We start from the raw sequence: 19,952 nt of genomic DNA on the forward strand, positions 1-19,952 counted from the left end.
TGGTTACTGGCCAATGTGCATTTATCTCCCGTGTGTTGGATACATCCACTCAGAGAAGAACCAATAATTTGGAGGCTTGAAGGACAGTCTTTGATTCATCTTATCTGAGCTCTGTAATGAGGAGGAATAAAAAGGACAGATTCCAAGGGCTTTCCAGCCTACTTACTTTGAATCACTCTCTACACATGCCTTTCTATTTTACTCTAGTGGGAACTATCATACTAACCTCAACAGTCTGACTCCTCAGCAGTAGGATGAATTTTGTACATGTGTGTTCTGAATCCCCTGTAAATCTTTAGTGGGCAAATTCTTTAGATATTTTCAGCATCTTATTGCAAAGATAAGCAAGAAAATTGTTTTCAAAAGTGTAAGACTAATTTTATTTTTTATCAATGGGTGTGTATTGGTTGAATAAAAATTCATTTCTAGTTTAGGGAGTAAATTCTGTTTTGCTGTATCAGTGAGTCACTGCTTCTATGTCACCTGTTTCCTGTTAATTATTTGAGCAGTCATTGCCAAACATCAATGCCTTTGTTTTCTGAAATGTGTGAAAAGTAAAAAATTCAGACAAAATGCATGCTTTTTTTTTTTTTTTTTTTTTTTTTTTTTTTTTTTTTTTTTTTTTTTGTGGAGTAGATGCAGGTTAGTGTTGCTGAAAATGGCTAATACCTCTTTGTATGCCCTGTTTTGTCCATCATCTTTAGCAGGGCTGCTGAAATGAGATTTTAATTTTTCTCTAAATGAAAAACAGTTAATGAGTTTCACCTGCAGGAAGTCATTGAGGGTTATGCAAGAGTATTTGGGAATGTTGGATATGTGTATTTAACTAGGAGCAGCAGGGAAATCTGACCTCTTTTGAATATCATTTTCAGCATACAATTAATCTAATTTTCAGGAAGATTGTAAAGGCTGCTTACAATAACAAACTCAGAAGTAACATCCATCCTAAAGAAAATTAATTGTAGGTGAAATTGAATCAAACTCAGTGAATGGGATCCAGCTGCCATAATGTAGCTGCTATGAGATTTATTTCCTCCAGCCACGGTTACAAAAGCACCTGCAGCTCCAGTGCCAACTTTGCCATATCTGCCAGTCTCTACACTTTGCACCCCAAGGCAGTTTTAGGAAGTCAGAAAAGGCAGTAGATGCCTGTTTTCAGACAACTGAATCTTACTTTGTGTCTCCCGAAAATTCCTTTTTGCAAAATTCGTCAGCATTAAGATTTTAATTATGACTGCAAATAAACTTGAATTGCTGGGCTGATGAGGCCAAGAATAGAAACCTAACCAAACATAAGGCAATTAAAAAAAAATCAATGAAACCAGCGCAACATAATTATGAGCCCCTTGGCTCATAATTGTGGCTTAGGTTTTACTTGCATTCTATGACCAATTGTTGCACAAGAGTTTAATACTTCAAAAGCTGATTTGTTTTGGTCTGAAGTACTACCCAAACATTACACTGTAAGTAAAATCTAGTAATGATGTGGTTTTTTAATGTCAGTAATCTGTTGCTTTTTTAAAATGTAAAAATGATTTAAAGCTTTTCAATATTTCAAAAGAATGGGCAAAAAAGGATGCTTCAAAACTGTGAAACTCATGGTAATATAAAGACCTAAGTGGAAAAAGAAACCAAAGAAGGTCAATCATGTTGCTCTTTGATATCGAAGGAATGTGTTAGGGGCCTAGAAATGAAAAACTATCACTGTATTTTGACCATCAAAATATTAAATATAATTTTCTTTGACCTTTTTATTCCATTAATTTTAATAACACATTTCAGCTCTACTGTGTGGCACTAAAGGCAAATTTATTAAGACCTTTATCTGTCAGCTGTGCTTGAGAAATACTAAATATTTTACACAAACTATATAACTAGTGAGCAAATACATCTTTTCACAATAAACATAAAATGGAGAAAATTTAAAAACCAAATTCAGAGAGATCCTCTCTCAGCATACAAACCACCTGTACTACATGAAGCTGTCTCATGCAAATATCACAAGTTCACACCATCAGAAAGAAGAAAAATTCCTCAGCTTCAGAAAGAAGACATATATATCTTGTAATGCTACTGAATTTAAAGCCACCTCAGGTGATGGCAACCTATATCCACTGTCTGCAGCACTGAAATCTTGTTTGTTTTCCCCAATTCATACCTCTGCAAAAAAAAGTGACAATTAGCACTGAATACTTTAACACTTGCATCAAGTAAGGCCCTCTAGTTCTTGTGAGTGAGGAAACAGTGAATAAGAAAATGGTCCCTACCATCTGCATGACATATATGTTTTTGCAGAATTCTACCTTACTTCAAGCTGTCTCTTTACCAGGTTGAATTATCCTTTCCTCTTCACTCATTATATGAAAGTTATCATACAATTTGTTGCCATCCTCTTTACTTTTTCCAGATCTATTACATAACTTTTGAAATGAGCAGGATTTGTTTCAAGGTTCAGATACATATGGGCGCCAAGTACCCAAACTCTCCTTTTAGTCAAAGGAAGTTAGCAGACAAAACAGGCCGACTGAAAAGCTGGGAAGGGCTGACTAAAATTGAGATCTATTTGCATTTCAGAGCCTCCCATGTAGATGAGACATGAGACCTGGGCAAAGACATATTCCTTTTCTGTGCCAGAGGCCAGGAGGGGCAGCTTCAACAAGGTCAGCATATGTGAGCATAGGTACTGACTGCGCTGAGGCCAGCTGCTCTGCCAGATCAAATGAGTGCAATGGGAACCTGTCCTCCTGGCACACCTGCTGCCTTCTGCACCTCTTGGCTTCCACGTCCCTTGGCTTCTACACATAAATCTGGAGCTTCAGTCTCCCCTGCTCTGCCCAAACCCTCTCCCCAGAGGAGGGTTTGAAGCTACGTGCTGTGTGCAATATGTTGTCATGAAAGTCAAGCTTCCACCTTATACACTAGTACAGAGTTTGTCTTTCAGTTTACTCTTTTAGCCCTTTCTCCCCTGTTTCTCATATTTAGACTGTTTTCCTTAGGAAATAGCTGGAGTGATTCTGTCAATACTCTACCTGCTTTCTAACAATGCTTGCTTGCTTGAATACCTGAAAATAGAGGTTGTGAAGGTAAGCATTGTGAAAAGAGTTGTGGAAAAGACAACTACTTATTCATATATATATGCTCATATGCCTAAACCAGAATGATCATCAGTGAAGATACTATTTTTTGTTAGGCATTAGTAAATCCAGTTGTAAGACATAGATAAATTGAAAATACATTTTTAAAAATATGATTATTATTTATCATATAAATAACTCATGGAACTTTTTTTTCCTTTTAAAAAACTTGTGTTCTCAGTGGACGTGTTTGGGGAAAAAAAAAGGTCTCATCATGGGGAGACGCTGGTTGTACTGGATGAAAAAAATAATTTGTGCTTGAACCATGTAAATTAGAAAAAAACATGGCCAGTGAGATTAATTCAGTTGGTTGGAGCATGGTGCTAATTAGGCCAAGGTTGTGGGTTCCTATATAAATCACTGTATAGGCCATTTGCTTAAAAGTTGGACTCAGTGATCATCGTGGGTCCATTCAACTCAGAATATTCGTGTAATTTTGTAATACTGCCTGGTCTTCTCTTACAAATGCAAACCTTCACTGTGGTCAAAGTAATTTAAAGCACCTTAGATTTTTTTTTAAGGATATCACTGTAAAAAAAGAAAGCAAATATTCTGGTCGTGGATTATGGTCTTCTGGTTAAAGATGTATCTGTTTGGCCATGCACTAGAAAAATATATAGAAGAGGGAATAAAAAAGAAACGTTTCTTTGTATAAGATAACAGTTAATATTTAATCCAAGTATAGGGTTCAGATAAGGGAGGGTGCATAGCTGTTGTTTTCTGCCAAAACAACTCTTCTTTTTTCTCAAGAGGTTTCTAATTCAGTAATTAAGATGTAATTATCAAATTAGTGAACAACATTTTAGAGCATAATTATTACATTAGCTAATAACTTCTTAGCATCTAGACTCTTAATAAAATAAAATGTCTGCATCTGATTGAAGATCAATCTAAACCCAAACTCTGGGAACCTATAATACTGAATTTCCACATATAGATGGAAACAGAATGAAAATATACACTGTGCAAGAATCATTTGCACATTGCATTTCAGTCATTAGGAACATAAACCCTGTCCCTCTCATGGAAAAGATTAATTAGGTAATTATTAAGAAATACAAGTGACAGTCAAATTTATTGCAAATTAGAGAGGAGTGTAAGGTATTCAGTATCTCTGTGCTTCAGATCAAATATTTTTACCTTCTGCTTGTGTATGACACTTTCCCCCAGACCCTCCAATAATAATACTGCAGGCTGTGAATTAAACACTGCTGGATTATCACTGGAGACTTGAATCAGTATCTGTGATATGCAGCATCCTGAACCAGACCCTCCTGTGCCTCATTAAACATTTTTGCTTCTTTACTTCAGGGACCCAATGGAATCTGTTCTTCACAGGAGTGTGCCATAAATTATTAGTTTCTGATGCACTCAAATTTCATATACACTGGCATGCTTTTTATTGATATTTATCACATTAATTAAATTACTTTAGAAATATGAATCTGTGGCAAAATTTGTGCATTTGATGTTAAGATTTAGAAGAGAATTTAAATTTGTATTTGTTTTATTTATGGAATTGATACAGTAAATTTCCTTCATCTTTTTTTTTTTTCAAGAGCCATGTCTAAATTTATTTTGCTAGGCTTGTTTGCATTAGTCATATTGAGATTTTATTTATCTTGGGTCACTTTACAAAGTGTGTAAGCTTCACTATTGCTGTAACCTATGAAATAGGGAAGTTCAAGAAATCTGAACCAACATATTTTTAAAACTAAAATTAAATCTGCCAAAGTTAGCGGCAGAAGCACCTAATATTTCTGCTTTTGAAAGGAGACTTGTTTTCAATTTTCTCTTTTATCAACACTAACACTGAAGATCCATGTCTTTCTTCTTGGCATTTTTATCATCAGCAGCTGCTATTATTTTTTTGGTCATACTACTTGCTTGTTTCTGCATTCACAGTACATCACTCCCCCCTGCCTGCCCTTTATTTTTCCTTCCATGGGGAAGCATCAAAAAGGCAATCATTGAGAGAATACAAGAATATCCATTTTTTGCAGTCCATGTTCTCACATTAGGGACAGAAATAGTGAAGATTTTTCTAAATAACATTCAATAAAATGAGTCTTCTTAAAATTTTGTCCAAGTATCTAGAGCCCTACACTCATGGCAGCAAAACCATATTTTAACCAGGGTAGGAATACTGTTGACAAAAGTGATTTTGATGAGATTGTTGATAAGATGAAAAGATAATGACCTAATTTCTACACAACTCTCTAATGTAAACATTTTTGGAAACTGAACATTTGAGTACTGAAGTGGAACATTAGTAATTTTAACAGTGTTTGTCACATTTAAAACTCATCCATCAGTTTGATTTTGAAGGGTTTTTTGTTCTTATTTGTTTTTTTTTTTTAATCTTTGAAGATTATTATAAATTTTTCTGGTATTTCACAACGTTTGTATAGCAATGATTTCAAGTGGTTCAATGGTAATACAGTCAGAAAACATTTTGGAAAGAAGAAAAAATGCCTCAGGCAGTACTGAAGAAAAGCTATGTTTCAATGGCTTTAAGGGCAAAATAGAAACTGCAATCTATTTCAGTTAATGAATTGTAATATGGCAGCTGTAGGATGTACTCATGAATTACTATTAAGTAAGGAAAACATGATGCAGCAAACTAAAAATTGGAAAGTATTTTCTTTAAATATAAAAATAATGGAAAAAAACCCATTCTCACTTTATAAATTAATAAGGGTTATTAATATTTAAAGGTCATACCACTCATAGAATTATATTGGTGCTCTGCATCTCTTACATAGATGTATGTATGTGCATATATACATACCTATATATATATATATATATATGTAGTCTACATGTATCTTTTGTCCCTTTTCTTTTCCCCTTGATTCAATTAGATAATAAGAATTGCTTCAGTTTACTGAAGAATTCTATGCATGGCAGTCTTGTGTGAAGGAAGAAAAATATGAAAATGCAGGTTTTGAACTTGCTTAAATCACGCAAATGTCTACAAAGTCCTGATCATTTAAATATTAAGAATTAAAAGAAAAAAAAAATCCTAAAGCTGATGATAACCATTTAAACATTTATTTTCTGAAGAAGATTCTGCACAGGGGTCCAGTTATTAAAGTTTCACTTACTTTAATGATGGTCACAGTATCTGGCAGGCCTTAGGTTGGCCTTTTTTATTTTGTTTATCCATTTGCAAGATTCAAATTTTAGTCTTTTGTGACTGCAAATGAACTTTTTATTGGCTTTCTTTGATGTCCAAAGCAATGGCAATGAGTATTCTTAAAGTTTAGTTTAAGAAAGAAATGGATTTTTTATGGCATCTTCCAATTCTAAGCTTTTGTGAATACTTTTAAGAAAGTTTTTTTCCTTGATATTTTTGGAAAGAGGAAATGGACCTTATTTATTTTGAGGTTTAGATAGGCCTAAGTGTGAGAATTTTTTTTTCCTATTGAAAAAAATTGCATATTTTGTGATTCTCATTTGCTGGATCCTGCAGTGTTTGGTGTGTTGCTTTTAAATTACCTACTTGGTCTTAGCAGAGTGAGTGAAATTATCTGGATAACTGGGATTTGACCCTGAAGGTACTTCTGGCTGGCACATGCTGATATTTGATGTTGAAGATGCATTAGAAATTACCTAACCAGAAAGGGCAAGCAGAAGGAGACCTGACCATATGACACCAGTCTGTTGAGGGGTGCTGGTGTTGTGGCAGGAATCAAAGAATTAAGTCAGAAAGCAAGCTGGAAGCTACAGGCTGGGACTGTTGATTACTCAGGAAGAAAACCTGAGTCCTCACCATGAATTTCTCTCCCATTTCAGTATTTTCACAAGAAATTGATTGGCTAAGAAGCAAATAATCTAGAAATTTCGGGATGGCTCCTCCTTTACAACTAGCACAGGCATATAGAAATAGAAGATAATTTCAGGGCTGGTCTTGTTTTTTGGTTCTTGCAAACTGAAAATTCCTACATGGTAGCCTATCTTCAGTCAAAATTAAAAATTGTCTTACGTGTAAGTGTGCTGTCTGCTGGTTAGGACATCATTCTGAACACTCTGTATAATGGATTTTGTTTTCTGCTTTAGAAGTAAATATTTTAACAAGTTTGCTTTAAAAAAAACCCCCAATAATCACATAATCACAAGCAGGATATTTTCTTGAAGTTGTCTTTCCGTGTAAGCTGCTCATTTAGCTTTTACTAATTGTCTTCTGACTTCTATGAAGTTTAAGCCCTTTGCTGTTTCATCTTTAGATGCTGAGAGATCCAAGCATGAGCATCTTATAATGCAGAAGAATTATAAGAAGTAAAATCTCTACCTGCTTGGTTGTCTTTAGTTCCTGGAAAACATTTCTGCTTTCCAGGAATTTTGAAGTGATTTCTGGTCACTCTTGAACCATGGTCTCTGTGAAATTCTTCTGAAAAATTAGATATGCCACTTTTCTAAGCTCTACTTGAAGGATGATGGTAAAATTTGACATTTTTTCTTGACTCTTGTTTACCTTATTAAGGTAAAACTGAAAAAAAAACCCTTCAAACACATGAAACACAAAAACCCAAGCCAAAACAGAAAAACCCACATTTTCCTACAGCTTATGCATATGGACATATTAGTAAAATATACTACAATATTGTAGGAGTTAAGTGCAAAATGAATTTACTTTTTTAATGTAATTTCTTATAAGTGAGTCACTTTTCTTTTAAAAGAAAGTGAAAACCTGGATACAATTTCCTTCATTGTCTGTGTATGGTTTGGCTTCTCAAATGACATTCCAGACACAAACTAACATTTAAGAAGACAAATAGCATGCAGCATAATGGAAAATAAAAATCCTGGCCTGGATGCAATATTATTAGCATTTTTCTATGGTCTTTATGATGAGGTTAGAGAACTGCTTGTATCAGTGTTCTGATACATGTTATGACTCTTTCTAGAATGAAAATAAATGATTTTTGATTTGTCTATCTTTAGACCTATAAGTAGGGAAGCTAGAAGATGGTAACTGCCCAGTTAGTAATCTATTAACAGATGTAAAAAATTTAATGAGGACCAGTGTAAGACTATTTCTGTAAAATCTAGGCATTTAAGTTTGCATATTATCTTCTTTAAAGAAGTTTTGGAGAAAAAAGTTTTCTTCATCTATGTTGAGAAACTTTTCATCTGGATATTGACTATCTCCAGAAAAAAGCAAGGGAAAGAAATAAACATGTTGTCTTAAGGCAACTCAAAACATTTTGTTACCCAAAGTAAGGAAAAACACGTTCTGGCAAAATCTCCTGAGGCCATTTTTGTAATCAGACTTAATTTATTACTTTGTTTCCTTTCGTTACTGTGAATCATGAGAGGCTAATTATTATGTGAGTGTGATAATTACACTGATATTATCAAGTGTATTCTGTAATACATTGCTTAGCATGTCAGAGAAAGATAATGTACGTCCCTTAAAGTGGGAAGAAATCTTATGGATAGTACATTGTAACATTGTAGATTAATGTGTTCAGGTATTATTATTTTATATGTCATCCTTACTTGTGCTCTATTGATATTCTGATTGAAAGGAGCATTATTCATAGAGATGCTATCAAAAGCAGTATTTTATAAATATACTGCATATTTCAGCCTAGTAAGATTTTAAGCTGTATTTCATTTATTAATTTTCAAAGCATATTTGTGCTGATGGAAGGAAATATTCTAATGTGTGTTATTTGTCACATCTGACTTGAAGATGCTAGAATCCATCCAGTTACATTAAAAATAACTTTGAGGATACTTATCATTTGTATGCACTTAGCTTTTAAAACCTTTTTCATCAGTTTTATAAGGTAAGGAAAATTTTGTTCAAATGGGATCTACAGTTACTATTTCCTCATAATGTTCCTTATTATTTCCCTACATTTAAGAAAGAAGACCCAAGCTCTTTCTCTTTTGATATTTGGTTTTTACATTAACAATATAAACATAACATTGACTGATTATTTAGCCTGTTCCATATTGTGCAATCAGAAAAGACAAAGTTTTATTTATTATTAAATCAGTGGATAATTCAAATCCTTTTTAGGATTTCAACATACCTAAAAGTTGGCAGCTTCATGACACTAAAATGTGAATCAAGGTATGTATAACTGAGATGCTGAAGCTAATAATTCTATGCATTTTAAACAGCAAAATTTGCAGGATCCTGTGAACATGGCTTCATACACTGATGCCATGAACAGAAATTACATCTCATTTCAAAACATATTGGATTTTCCAATAACTGTGCCTGTATTGCAATGTTGAGATGTTTTGGGATGAAATATTTATTTTTAAAGAAAATAATATTGTTCAATATTGTGCAGGAAATCAGCAGCAATGAAAGCCAACCCATGAAATTCCAGATCCTGCTTCCTTCCTCCAAACCATATGTGCACTCAAAATGGATAAAGGTTTCTGCTGAAGTGTGCTATCTTTTTCTGCAGTGCTGTATCCACATAAAACCGGCTTCAAAGTCAAATAACCAGCATTTTCTTTGTCAAGTAATCCTTTTCAACTTTTTTCCTGTTGTGAGATTCAGAAAGCTTTCAATATAATTTTGAAAAGAAGTAATAAAAACGTGGTATTGTTCAGATTCATACAACTGCATTTGAAATCTATAATTCCATAAACTACATTACTTTATGGAAAACGTTGTGAAGAAGAAAACTTTTCATTCATTTTTAACATCTTGTTTGAGAGTGATTCAATTTCTTAAATCCTGTTCCAGACAGAGGTAAGTGGCTAAGATGTAATTTTCTACTGTATTTGTAGGAAGCACAAAGTCTAAGCTGCCAACCTTTCAGGAGTTCTTTGAACCATCTCTGTGGCTTTCAAATCCATAACAGGACCTGGAAGAGGATTATCAGTACAGTGCACAGCGCACTTGATTAGGAGTGAAATGCCTTCAGCCAGCAGCCTCTGTCAGTCCCTGAGCTCAGCACGCACGGAGCCTGCTCCTCGCAGCGCTGTGCGCGCCGTGCCAGTGACCGCGGGCTTTGGGATGAGCTCCTCAGAGCCTTCTGGCTGCAACTCTGCTGGAGAGGCGCAGTGCATTCACACTTCCAAAAAGCCATCGTTCCCATCTCTGCAAATGTAATGCCACACTCTGAACCCTCAATAATGCACTTTTGACTTATTATCTTCTCCATGTGGTACCTCCTTGCACAGTCGTTGGCTCCAGTTACCAAATGGCCAATTTTGAAATTGGAAAATGTCAGATAAAAGCATATATTTTAATAATATAATACCTGACAGAATTACTTTCATTCTGTCTTGACATACTTTTTAGAAAAGTTGTTTATCACGGATACCAGCCACTCCTTTCTCCCAAATTTTGCAGCTAACTGAGCAAAGTCTGTCTAAGAGATCATGTTTTCTGAGCATTAAATAATCAGCCAAAAAAAATGAGATTGCTATTTGTCACATCAGGATTACATCTGGGCAGGATAATTACCATAGATTCAAAGTATTGACCTGAGGTGAAGGAAAAGAAAAATAAAATCATTCCTAGAGAACTTAATATAAATTTAGGAGTGAAATTTAAATATATTTAAACATTTAAATATATTTATATGTTTTCAAAGTAAAATGGTGGGAATAAATGTTACTTGGATTTAAAAGATTTTTTCTCCAGGCTCTCAGTCCCATTTTAATGTTACTTAAGAAAGAGGTTTTCATTGTTATATTTAAAGAGCTACTGTATCATTAAAAAAATAGTGTTCATGTCACATGTGACTGATGCTAGTTTTTATAAGGCATTAATAGACCTTTATAGCTGTCAGTAAATTTGTGCAGATTGGTGGCTGTTGATAATATGGCTAAAATGTTAACAAATGTATAGCTATTAAAAGCTAGTATGTGTATGTGCAAGACCTCTATCCAGCTGGTTTGATATTAGAAGAAAAGAAACTTAATTCTATATCATAAAACAAGGAAATCACAGTTAAAATTAAAATTAAGATTAATGTTACTGTTTCCATAACTTTGTTAATGTGAAAAATGTTATGTGTGGATGATTTTTGAATTTTTGTATCCAGGTTTCACATTTAAAAACTATAGAACTTTTAATTCTGTGTATATAATTCATACATTTACAATATCATTAGAACCAGTTATTTTAGGCTAAGTAATTTCAAGTAGTCTGCAAGGTTCATAATGACTGATTTGATAGACTATGATCTGAGGTAATGTGGCCTTCTGTTACATGTTTAAGGGTTTAATTTTTCAGAGGGCACAGACTGCAAAATAGCCTGTAGCTGTAATTAGATGCCATTAATTTCTCATGAAACAAACAGGTGACTGTGAGTGTACCAGAAAAAAAGGAGAAATTCTTTGATTTAATATTAGCCAGATTTGCTATTAGGTCGTTGGAAGTCCTACTTGGATACTTTTGAAGCTTGCTTGAATGAGGATTTTTTCAAGTAGGTAACAGTAGCTCAGGTTTCGTGGTATGCTGCTATTTCAGAAGCTCTCTACATGTGAGAGAAGGAGAGATTTCCTAATAACTCATTCTGGAACTTATAGTAATCTATTGATTCTTGCAGTTTTGTTCTTTCTGCTGGGTTTTGTCAGGTGTTACATGAGGATGATAATACAAAACACACAAGATGGTGATTTTCAAAGGGGGCCCTGTTGTGGAATGGAAATGGAAAATTGAATCATTCAGAGGGTTAACCTATTATTTTTGAAATTAGGTACTATGAAGTAGGAAAATTTTTTTGGAGGGGATAATTTTTGCCAAGATGTGTAACAAGTTTACTTTTTTTCCCCCTCTGGATGTTGTGTTTAAAAAAATTATTTGAAAACTGGGGAAAACAGGATGACTTGTAAGCAATAGATGTCAATTCTGCTACAGTTTTTTTTGACAGAAAATGCAGTTTGAACAGTTTCATGACAATTTTTTTGGACTTGTATAATTATGAACTATTTTAGATTTTCTTTTTTCTTGGAAAATATTAAGGACATCTGCATTTTATCCTTTTTAGTAAAATATTACTATCCTTTTTTGTCAATGATTTGTGTTTCTGAAGAAACCGTTATTCCATCAGTATTAAATTGATGATTGATTTTTTCCTATTTGTTATGGTAAAAGAGCTTGGTCATAGAAGGATTTTTTAATAGAGTCAATTGATGAAAAATCCTAATGGATTTCAGGTACATTAAAAGCAATTCTTTCATATCAACATTAATAGGAAATTTGAATTATCCCAGATGTCACTTCACAGATGCAGTATTTAAAGAATATTTTTTAATTGCTCTGGCTTATCTGGCTTGGATTGGCATGTCTGAAATATTCCTCAGGTGTTGATCACCCTAAAAAGTCTAGTGAGCTTTATCTAAGTGGTTACTGTGACAGTAAAAACGGGAAGTGCTCAGCTACACAGCTATCAGCTACTGTACACAGCCTGTAAAACTTCATGGGCTACAGATTGAGCTGCAGATACGTGATCCCATATTCCCTGGTGTCACTATTACAGGGCAGAGGCAAATTGCCTTATCATTAACGCTGTAAATGAAGAAGCTGTGTGTGAGACCACTGGAGCAAGTTAAGAATAATATACGCTTTTTTTTTAACTGCTTTTATATTTTTTCTTTCTGTTCTGAGGTAGTAATGGAATTTCAGGCTATTCCTCCAGGATGTGCTGCTGGTTGCATCTGAGAACTAATGTTTCTGCCCACCATGGATCTATAAACTCTGTTTAAAAACCCCAAATCCTAACACCTGCATTTTTCAAGCTGTTAGACAGAGATAGGCATTGCTTTGGCTGCTTGTCCCCATACGAATGGCAAGATTTATGACTCTTCTGTCTGCTTATCTAAAGGCTTGCAGTGCATTCCTCAATTTGATTATTAATAAGGCTATCCTGAATACAAAGTGAAGCAGCAGTAAAGAAAAGACTGCTTGGAAGGGAACAACATGACACAGCATGCTATGACAGCCTCTGGATACCACTATCCCTTCATAATTGAGTATATCTGAAATGGAAAGCCAATTCTTTTATTTTCCTTTCCATTTTATAAAAAAAAAATGCAATGTAATTAATGGATTGTCTCCCAGTATTAAGCCAGTGGATTTGCATGACAGTATTTAAAAATAGTCAGTGTTTTAATTTTTTTTACTATTTTTGCATACTCAGTAACAAATAGGAACACAATATTAAATTTAAAGTTACTGAATAAGTTTGTATTTCTTATGCAGCAGTAGAAAAGCACCATTTAAAATTTTTCATTCTTGTCAATGCTTGAACTCATTTATTTGTCTTTGCAGAGCATCCCGGAAACATCTAATGCATAGACTTCCAAGCAAACTTACAGGGTTTCTCCATCTGGAGGATGAGGATCTGGTTTTTTTTAATCTATTCTGATATTCATAATTCAGTTGTGTCTGTCTGAGCTCCTGGTCTTAGCAGTTGAGTTCAATTTAAACTAAATAAATGTTCAATTAAACAATGGTGTGTTTGTATGTGCTGTATCATCTTGGCCAAAGCTGCATTCACTGCTGAGGAACCTGGCATTTTCAGTCATTTTGCTTATTATTAGGACATGAAACACTTTTGAGAACCAGTTGATTTGAGTCTTTTAGTGTGAAAGTTATGATGAACCTGCCAGCATCCAAAATATTTTGTTATATATTTTACTAAACTGAAATGAAAGGAACCTAGTGGATTTTTGGCAACATACAGCTTAGAAAATAGCTAGGAATCTTCAAATATGGTTTATTTTATATTCCTCTGAGTTATTTTTTTTTATTTTCAGTGTCTACCTAGTGCAAAATGTGAAAATATTCAGGAGCAGAAAATAAATTTTCCTTCCTCCTAGCAAAATATCCTAATCATAGAACAATAGAAACAGGTTATTCTACTTCTCTTTTTCTTAGGACTGGAAATATACCCTGAAACAGACAGACCATATGATGCCAGGTTTGGGGGTTTTTTATCACAGGGATAGAGAATAAGTCAGTGACTGAGGGAAGAAATCACTGAATGGTGTATGTGGACAATTACACATCATGGCCACTCATAGGAGATGTCATCTTCATAAAATTGTCTTGCTATGTGATGGACTGTCACTAACATTAAGAGTTACCTAGATAGGCAAGGTCAAAATAAAATTTCTCTTCCACCCTTTGTTTTTACTGAGAGTAGTGGCTAAATCTTTGACAGAGAATTTCTGGTCTCAAGGACTTAGAAATCAGTATAATGAAAAATGCTGATTTTTAAAGAGAGAAGGTTATATTGAGCTTCAGACACGTGGATATTAGAGAATAAATCTTCCCATGTAAAACTTCAGGAGAACCAAGAAACTGTAATGTTTATTTCTTTTAATTAAGTCATTTAGCTTGGGATATAGTTAGGATTTCCTAATTGTTTGTGTCATAATGGTTTATTCAAATATAATTGAATAACTGCCCTCCAGATGCCTTAGGAAAGCCTATGAAATCTATCTTAATTTTAATTTTGTTAATGGAAATGTCTTTTTATTGTGTCTGAATATCTATACTTATAATTTAACTAAGTTTTGGATTTCTGCAGCAATTTAAAAGTATTTTCCCCAAATCAAAATACTATCCTCCTATATGTCACCATTTGAATTGTAATGCTTAGATTCTGTAAGTTTTAGCAGCACAAAAGCTTGTCTATTAGAATGTTTCCCTGAACAGAGCACTCCATTAACTTCAAAAGCAGTAGATTGCCTTTCCTGTTCATATTCCATTATTGTGCAAATAAATATGGTGGGTTTTTTTGAGTTTTAAAGTGTACTAGGCTTATATATTTACTGAACAGTGTTTCTTTGGCTTGAGCTCTGACAGTTTTGTTAATATTGGTTACTGAAAATATTGAAATTTTACTTAAGAGTCTGCCTTTCCCTTCATTGCCTCTTTTCCAGTTTGAAATTACTAAAGCTTAAATAATTATTAGTCATATCTTATCTCAGTGGAAAGGGCTTGTGCTTTTAAAGTAATATTATATGAGCATCTGCTCCTATGCCTCTTGCCAGAAATTAAAAGGCTGATCTGCAGAAAAAGAAGGTTAACACCTCAGTTTTGTAGTGAGAAATGTATTGCAAGAGGAAGAGGATTTGCAAAACCAAACAGCCTTTTCTATTTAATACTATCAATAAATAGTAAATACACATCTTTTTGCTTTACCAACAATTTATGTGCTTGGTTACTCACAAGACTGTTTACAAACTGACTGCAGTTTTTGAAGTTTAATTTGATCCAGACACTGGATATTCAGATTCTGAGAACTTCTTAATAAGAAAGTAGCAGTGTTGAATAGAATTTTTTTAGACAGTACGAGTCCAAGAAGCAACACTACTTTGGAAATGAATAAATACAAGCAAGGAGAGAGTGAATGAGCAACATTCCTTTCAGAGGCACAATGCCTGACTTGTAATTAGTGATCCTGTGATGATGGCCATTGTCTGTCCATTAGAATTGACAGGTGTCTGTTAAAATGAGGGCTGAAGGGAGCATAAGGCCACTGATCATTTTTCTAAGGCATTCCATATCACCACAGTAAGGACACATCTTCAAATTACTTTTATTGTCACAGTACCCTTGGCTTTTCCAGATCCAAGAATAAATTATGTTACTTCAAAGTATGTATAAATTTACATTCTATGGACAATGATATCCCATGAATGAGAAAAGCTGACGCAGAGCATTTTCTCACAAACATATTTGCTTCATTTAAGATGAAGGTTGGCTCAAAAGTGTTCTAGAAATTGTTTATTATTTGAGGCATGTCCTACCCTGGTAGCATGCCTTGTTTGGGGATGTTTTCATTGCAGGCTAGAGGTTATGCAGGGTGTAGTTTCTTTGATTCCTGTATTTACTGAGAAAGAAGTTAACATCTACTTGCATGTCAGGGCAAAAGAGCAAAGTCTGAACTTTTTGCTCAACATATTTACCAGTTCAGGCAAACAGTCATGCTAAAATATCGCTCCATTTTAGTTTCTGGAGACAATTTGAGGCATCCCAGTTCTATGCTCCTTTGTATGCTGTATTTTCAGTGAACTGCCAAGTTCATTATTAATATATTGTAAGCAGAAAGCAAGAATCTATGTCTCCCTTCCACCTGCCACACACATATGGGTTGTGGAAGATCTGGAAGGGACAAATGTATTCATTTCAAGTTTAATTATATAAAATAGTAACAATAGTGATAGTAGCTATGTAATAATGAAATATACTTCATCCCTCTCCTATTTTGCTTCTAAATTGCATGGTCAATATATAATACTACCCTTTTTTTTTTTTTTTATTCACAACACTTAAATTAGTATTGAATGGAAAAAAGCAACAGGTTTTCCTTAAAGTAAGTTCTAATTGTTGCTGGTTTACTTATTGCTTGACTCAAAGCTCATCAGAATCATGAGTTGGACTGTATCAGGTTTATGGAATTAAATACTTTGGGCTGATGAATCTTTTCCAAAAGGATTATTGAGGATGCTACTTTATGCCCTTTTTGCTTACTAGTGGTTTTTCTTGTTCTTTTTTCTTCCTCTACCAGGAGGCATTTTTGAGTGTGTGGAATCTGGTCCAATGGGAGCAGAAGAATTAGCCTTCAGATTTGCTGTGAACACAATCAACAGAAACAGAACTCTTCTGCCAAACACCACATTAACGTACGACACACAAAAGATAAATCTTTATGACAGTTTTGAAGCATCCAAAAAAGGTAACCTTTTGCATATTTAGTTTTTTTTAATGAAGTACTAAGGCTCACTTAGTTTACTTACCTGAAAAAATGTCTATTTGATGAAGTCTTATGCAATGAGACTGACATTATTGTCATTGACATTAAAGAGCTGCTTTATTAAAGGTTGTATTGATAACTGCTTGACAATTACATTGCCACCTTTGCTCCCACTAAGCCTATCTAAAAGCTATTCCCTTAAATATTTAAAATCTGAAATTAATTTTGCTGAACATTGTGACTAGGGTGTTTCTTATACCAGCTCCTTTGAAGTGAGAAATCTCACTGTCTTCAAAATTTATCTAGCAAAATGTCAAGTTCCCCAAAATTCTACTGAAACAATTTTAAACATTCACTCACTTCAAGTATATTTTCACAAATGTCTTTATATAGTTAATCATAGACTTTGAAAGGCAAGTATTAGTTGTAATTTTGTGCATCTTATACCAGCATGGCATAAAAATAACCTTAAATATTAAGTCTGTGCTTAAGATTATCACTATCAGATACATGACTCGGCCTAAATTAAGCTCTTTTCTCCTAACTATAAATTACATGTTTACAGAAGAATTAAGAGTAAAAACTAAGTTTGAACATTTTCCATAAATTTTAAAATCTTTGATTCTCAAAGAAAAAAAATCCAAATTTTCAGATTGCTTTGCTTTTAAGTCAGGGACAATAGGCACAAATTTCTGCATCGTTGTTGTATCCTAGAAAGTGGAAACACCAAAAAGTTCAATAAGTATTTATGGAAGATAGTACAAAGCCTCGTGTCAAAACTTGGTAAGACTGAATTTTGCACTGTATTACATGCTCTTTAAAAACACTTTTCTTATAAATTGAAGAGGTAATTTCATATGAATGCTATTTGCATCAAAACAATAAGAAGGTTGAAAGAATTGGAGGTCAGCCTGTGTTTCTTATGGCAGGTTTCTAGCCTAAATCTGTCAAGTGATCTGGTCCCAACATGTCTCTCCCAAGCATTAAAGACAAAAAGCTTTATACAATAAGGGATTTTTGATGTTATGGTGGGCTAAGAAGAGTGAAAACACTTAATACAACATTAGATATTATGCATAAGGGAAAGCTCCTGTGGCATGATTAATGTACATGAAAGACATCTCAAAAGTGGAATTTAATGCTAATTAAATATTCACTTTAGAACTGAAGGGAAATTTTTTCTGCTTTTACTATAACAGATTAACAGAGAATCTTGCTAACCTGTTTGTCTGTTTATTTGACAAGTAAATAATTCAAATATAAATTTTGTTAGGCATGAAAAGAGAGTATCCATATTTGTACAGAAATAGAGTTTGGTCATTGAAAGATTATTATGAAAAATTGTCATGCAAATTGGTCATTTTTCATGTATGAAAAATTATAGGCTAAACATTTATGCCTAGCAAGATGATTTCTTTGCAGAGTAGCATGTGTGGTAGAAGAAAGAGGAAAAACTGCACTTTTAATAGAGTATCTTTGAGTTGTTATTCTAGTGTTTTGGGTGATGGATTAAAGTGGATTTTGAGAGAGACTACTCTTTCCTTTCCATCTCAGCCAACAGTGAATAAAAGTGCTGTTTCTGTTAATTCTGTTTCTTTCATTCTCCTTTTCTTCTCACCTTCCAAATTCTACTACTTCCTGACTCCTGCACATGCTGACCTGTGAAATCTAATGGGGCATTTTCTCCCTGTTCCTGGGGGAGGATGCAGACAGCAGAGAAATTTCTCCTGAGATCTCTAATTTTTTGATTCTTTGCTGAGAAAATGCAACTACTTTTAGCCCTTACCTGGGGTTTGCTCGCCTGAATATTATGTTGCTAATTCTTGTTAGACTGTAATAGCTGAAATTGGAATGACAATGTGCTATTGATTAGACATATTGAATAGAATGCATACATTCTGTTTTCTCACTTGCATCTTGGATGAGAAAGCAACATTTTATTTGTAACTGCTCATGCCATATCAAAATCTGTGTAATCTTCTAGTACTAATAGCTTTTTGCATCATCAATTCACAATACAGACAACTGCATTTGTGCTCACAGGTGCTTTAGTTCAGAATCAGAGGCTAAAGGTTAACACAAAATGGTTCATTTTATTATGATGGATACAAAGCAGAATTTTAACAATGAAGTTTAAGCATTTGACTCATTTTTGTGGTTCATTATCATGTCCATTAGTGAGCAGGCAGGCACTGCATCAAAAATAGCCTGTTTAGACCTCTTATTAACACATACTTTTGAAGTTGAATATAGATGAAATATTAATGGCTTTTTAAAGGTACTATATGAATAAACAACTAGAAGTCAAGAAGATATTTCCAAGTTACTGTTTCAGTGAAGAATAATGTAAATGCAACAAAATATCCCTCAACATTCTAGGAAAATTGGTATGCATCTGATAGAGCCAGTGCCATATTAAATCACGTGTGAAAGCATTGCATTATTCAAATCTCAGAAAGGGAAAAAAAAAAGTCCATTGAAAAGCCATCTGGTAGCTATTGCTGTTGTTAGTGATCCCATTTACTGACATTTGCATAAAGCTTGTTGATTACTCTTAGGAAGGGCAATATTAGCATAAATGTTTTTTTATTGAGCTAGTCATTTAGGCAACACACCGAATAGCAATGAAGATCTTGTGTTTCTGACAAGTTTATTTAAACCACCGGTGCTCTGCAGCAATAAAAAGGTGTGCCAGCATAGTTTCTGGAATGCTCTTGAAAGACTTAGCCATATTTTCATCAAGTTGAAAAGAATGTGCACAACAATTAATTTTGAATTGATGAGAAAAGCAATGCAGCAAGATGTATTTCTACTTCTTGTTTCCTCAGCTGTCAGGAACACTGATGGTGGAGTAACAGAATTAATCAAACCCAGTATAAGTACTCATGTCTAGTTTGGTTTTCATTACTTCTCTGTACCAAATGAGTTGTTTTCCCAAAAGACAAAGTCTGTTTTTCAGAGCTGTGTACTTATAAAAGTTATGCCTGTGGTAGTGAGTGAGATAGGAGCAGGGCATTGGCCGAAACTCTGGTCTTCAGTATTGATTATTTTTTCCTGCCTTCTTTTTGGCATGTTCTAACAAATATTCAACAAGATGGTACTGGAGTGTACTGTGGGAGATTCT

General features: G+C 34.0%; 1 protein-coding gene across 3 annotated transcripts in view; it reads left to right on the plus strand.

The window, feature by feature from the left end:
- GRIK2 (glutamate ionotropic receptor kainate type subunit 2) overlaps positions 1-19,952 on the plus strand; it is a 354,211-nt gene that overhangs the window by 98,174 nt on the left and 236,085 nt on the right. For all 3 annotated transcript variants that reach the window (XM_059467530.1, XM_059467531.1, XM_059467532.1), the window contains exon 2: positions 16,643-16,810. In XM_059467530.1, coding sequence (XP_059323513.1) covers positions 16,643-16,810 — 168 coding nt within the window. The remainder of the gene's footprint in view (positions 1-16,642; positions 16,811-19,952) is intronic.

The sequence above is a fragment of the Ammospiza nelsoni genome, chromosome 3 (genome assembly GCF_027579445.1).
Source record: "Ammospiza nelsoni isolate bAmmNel1 chromosome 3, bAmmNel1.pri, whole genome shotgun sequence".
NCBI lineage: Eukaryota > Metazoa > Chordata > Aves > Passeriformes > Passerellidae > Ammospiza > Ammospiza nelsoni.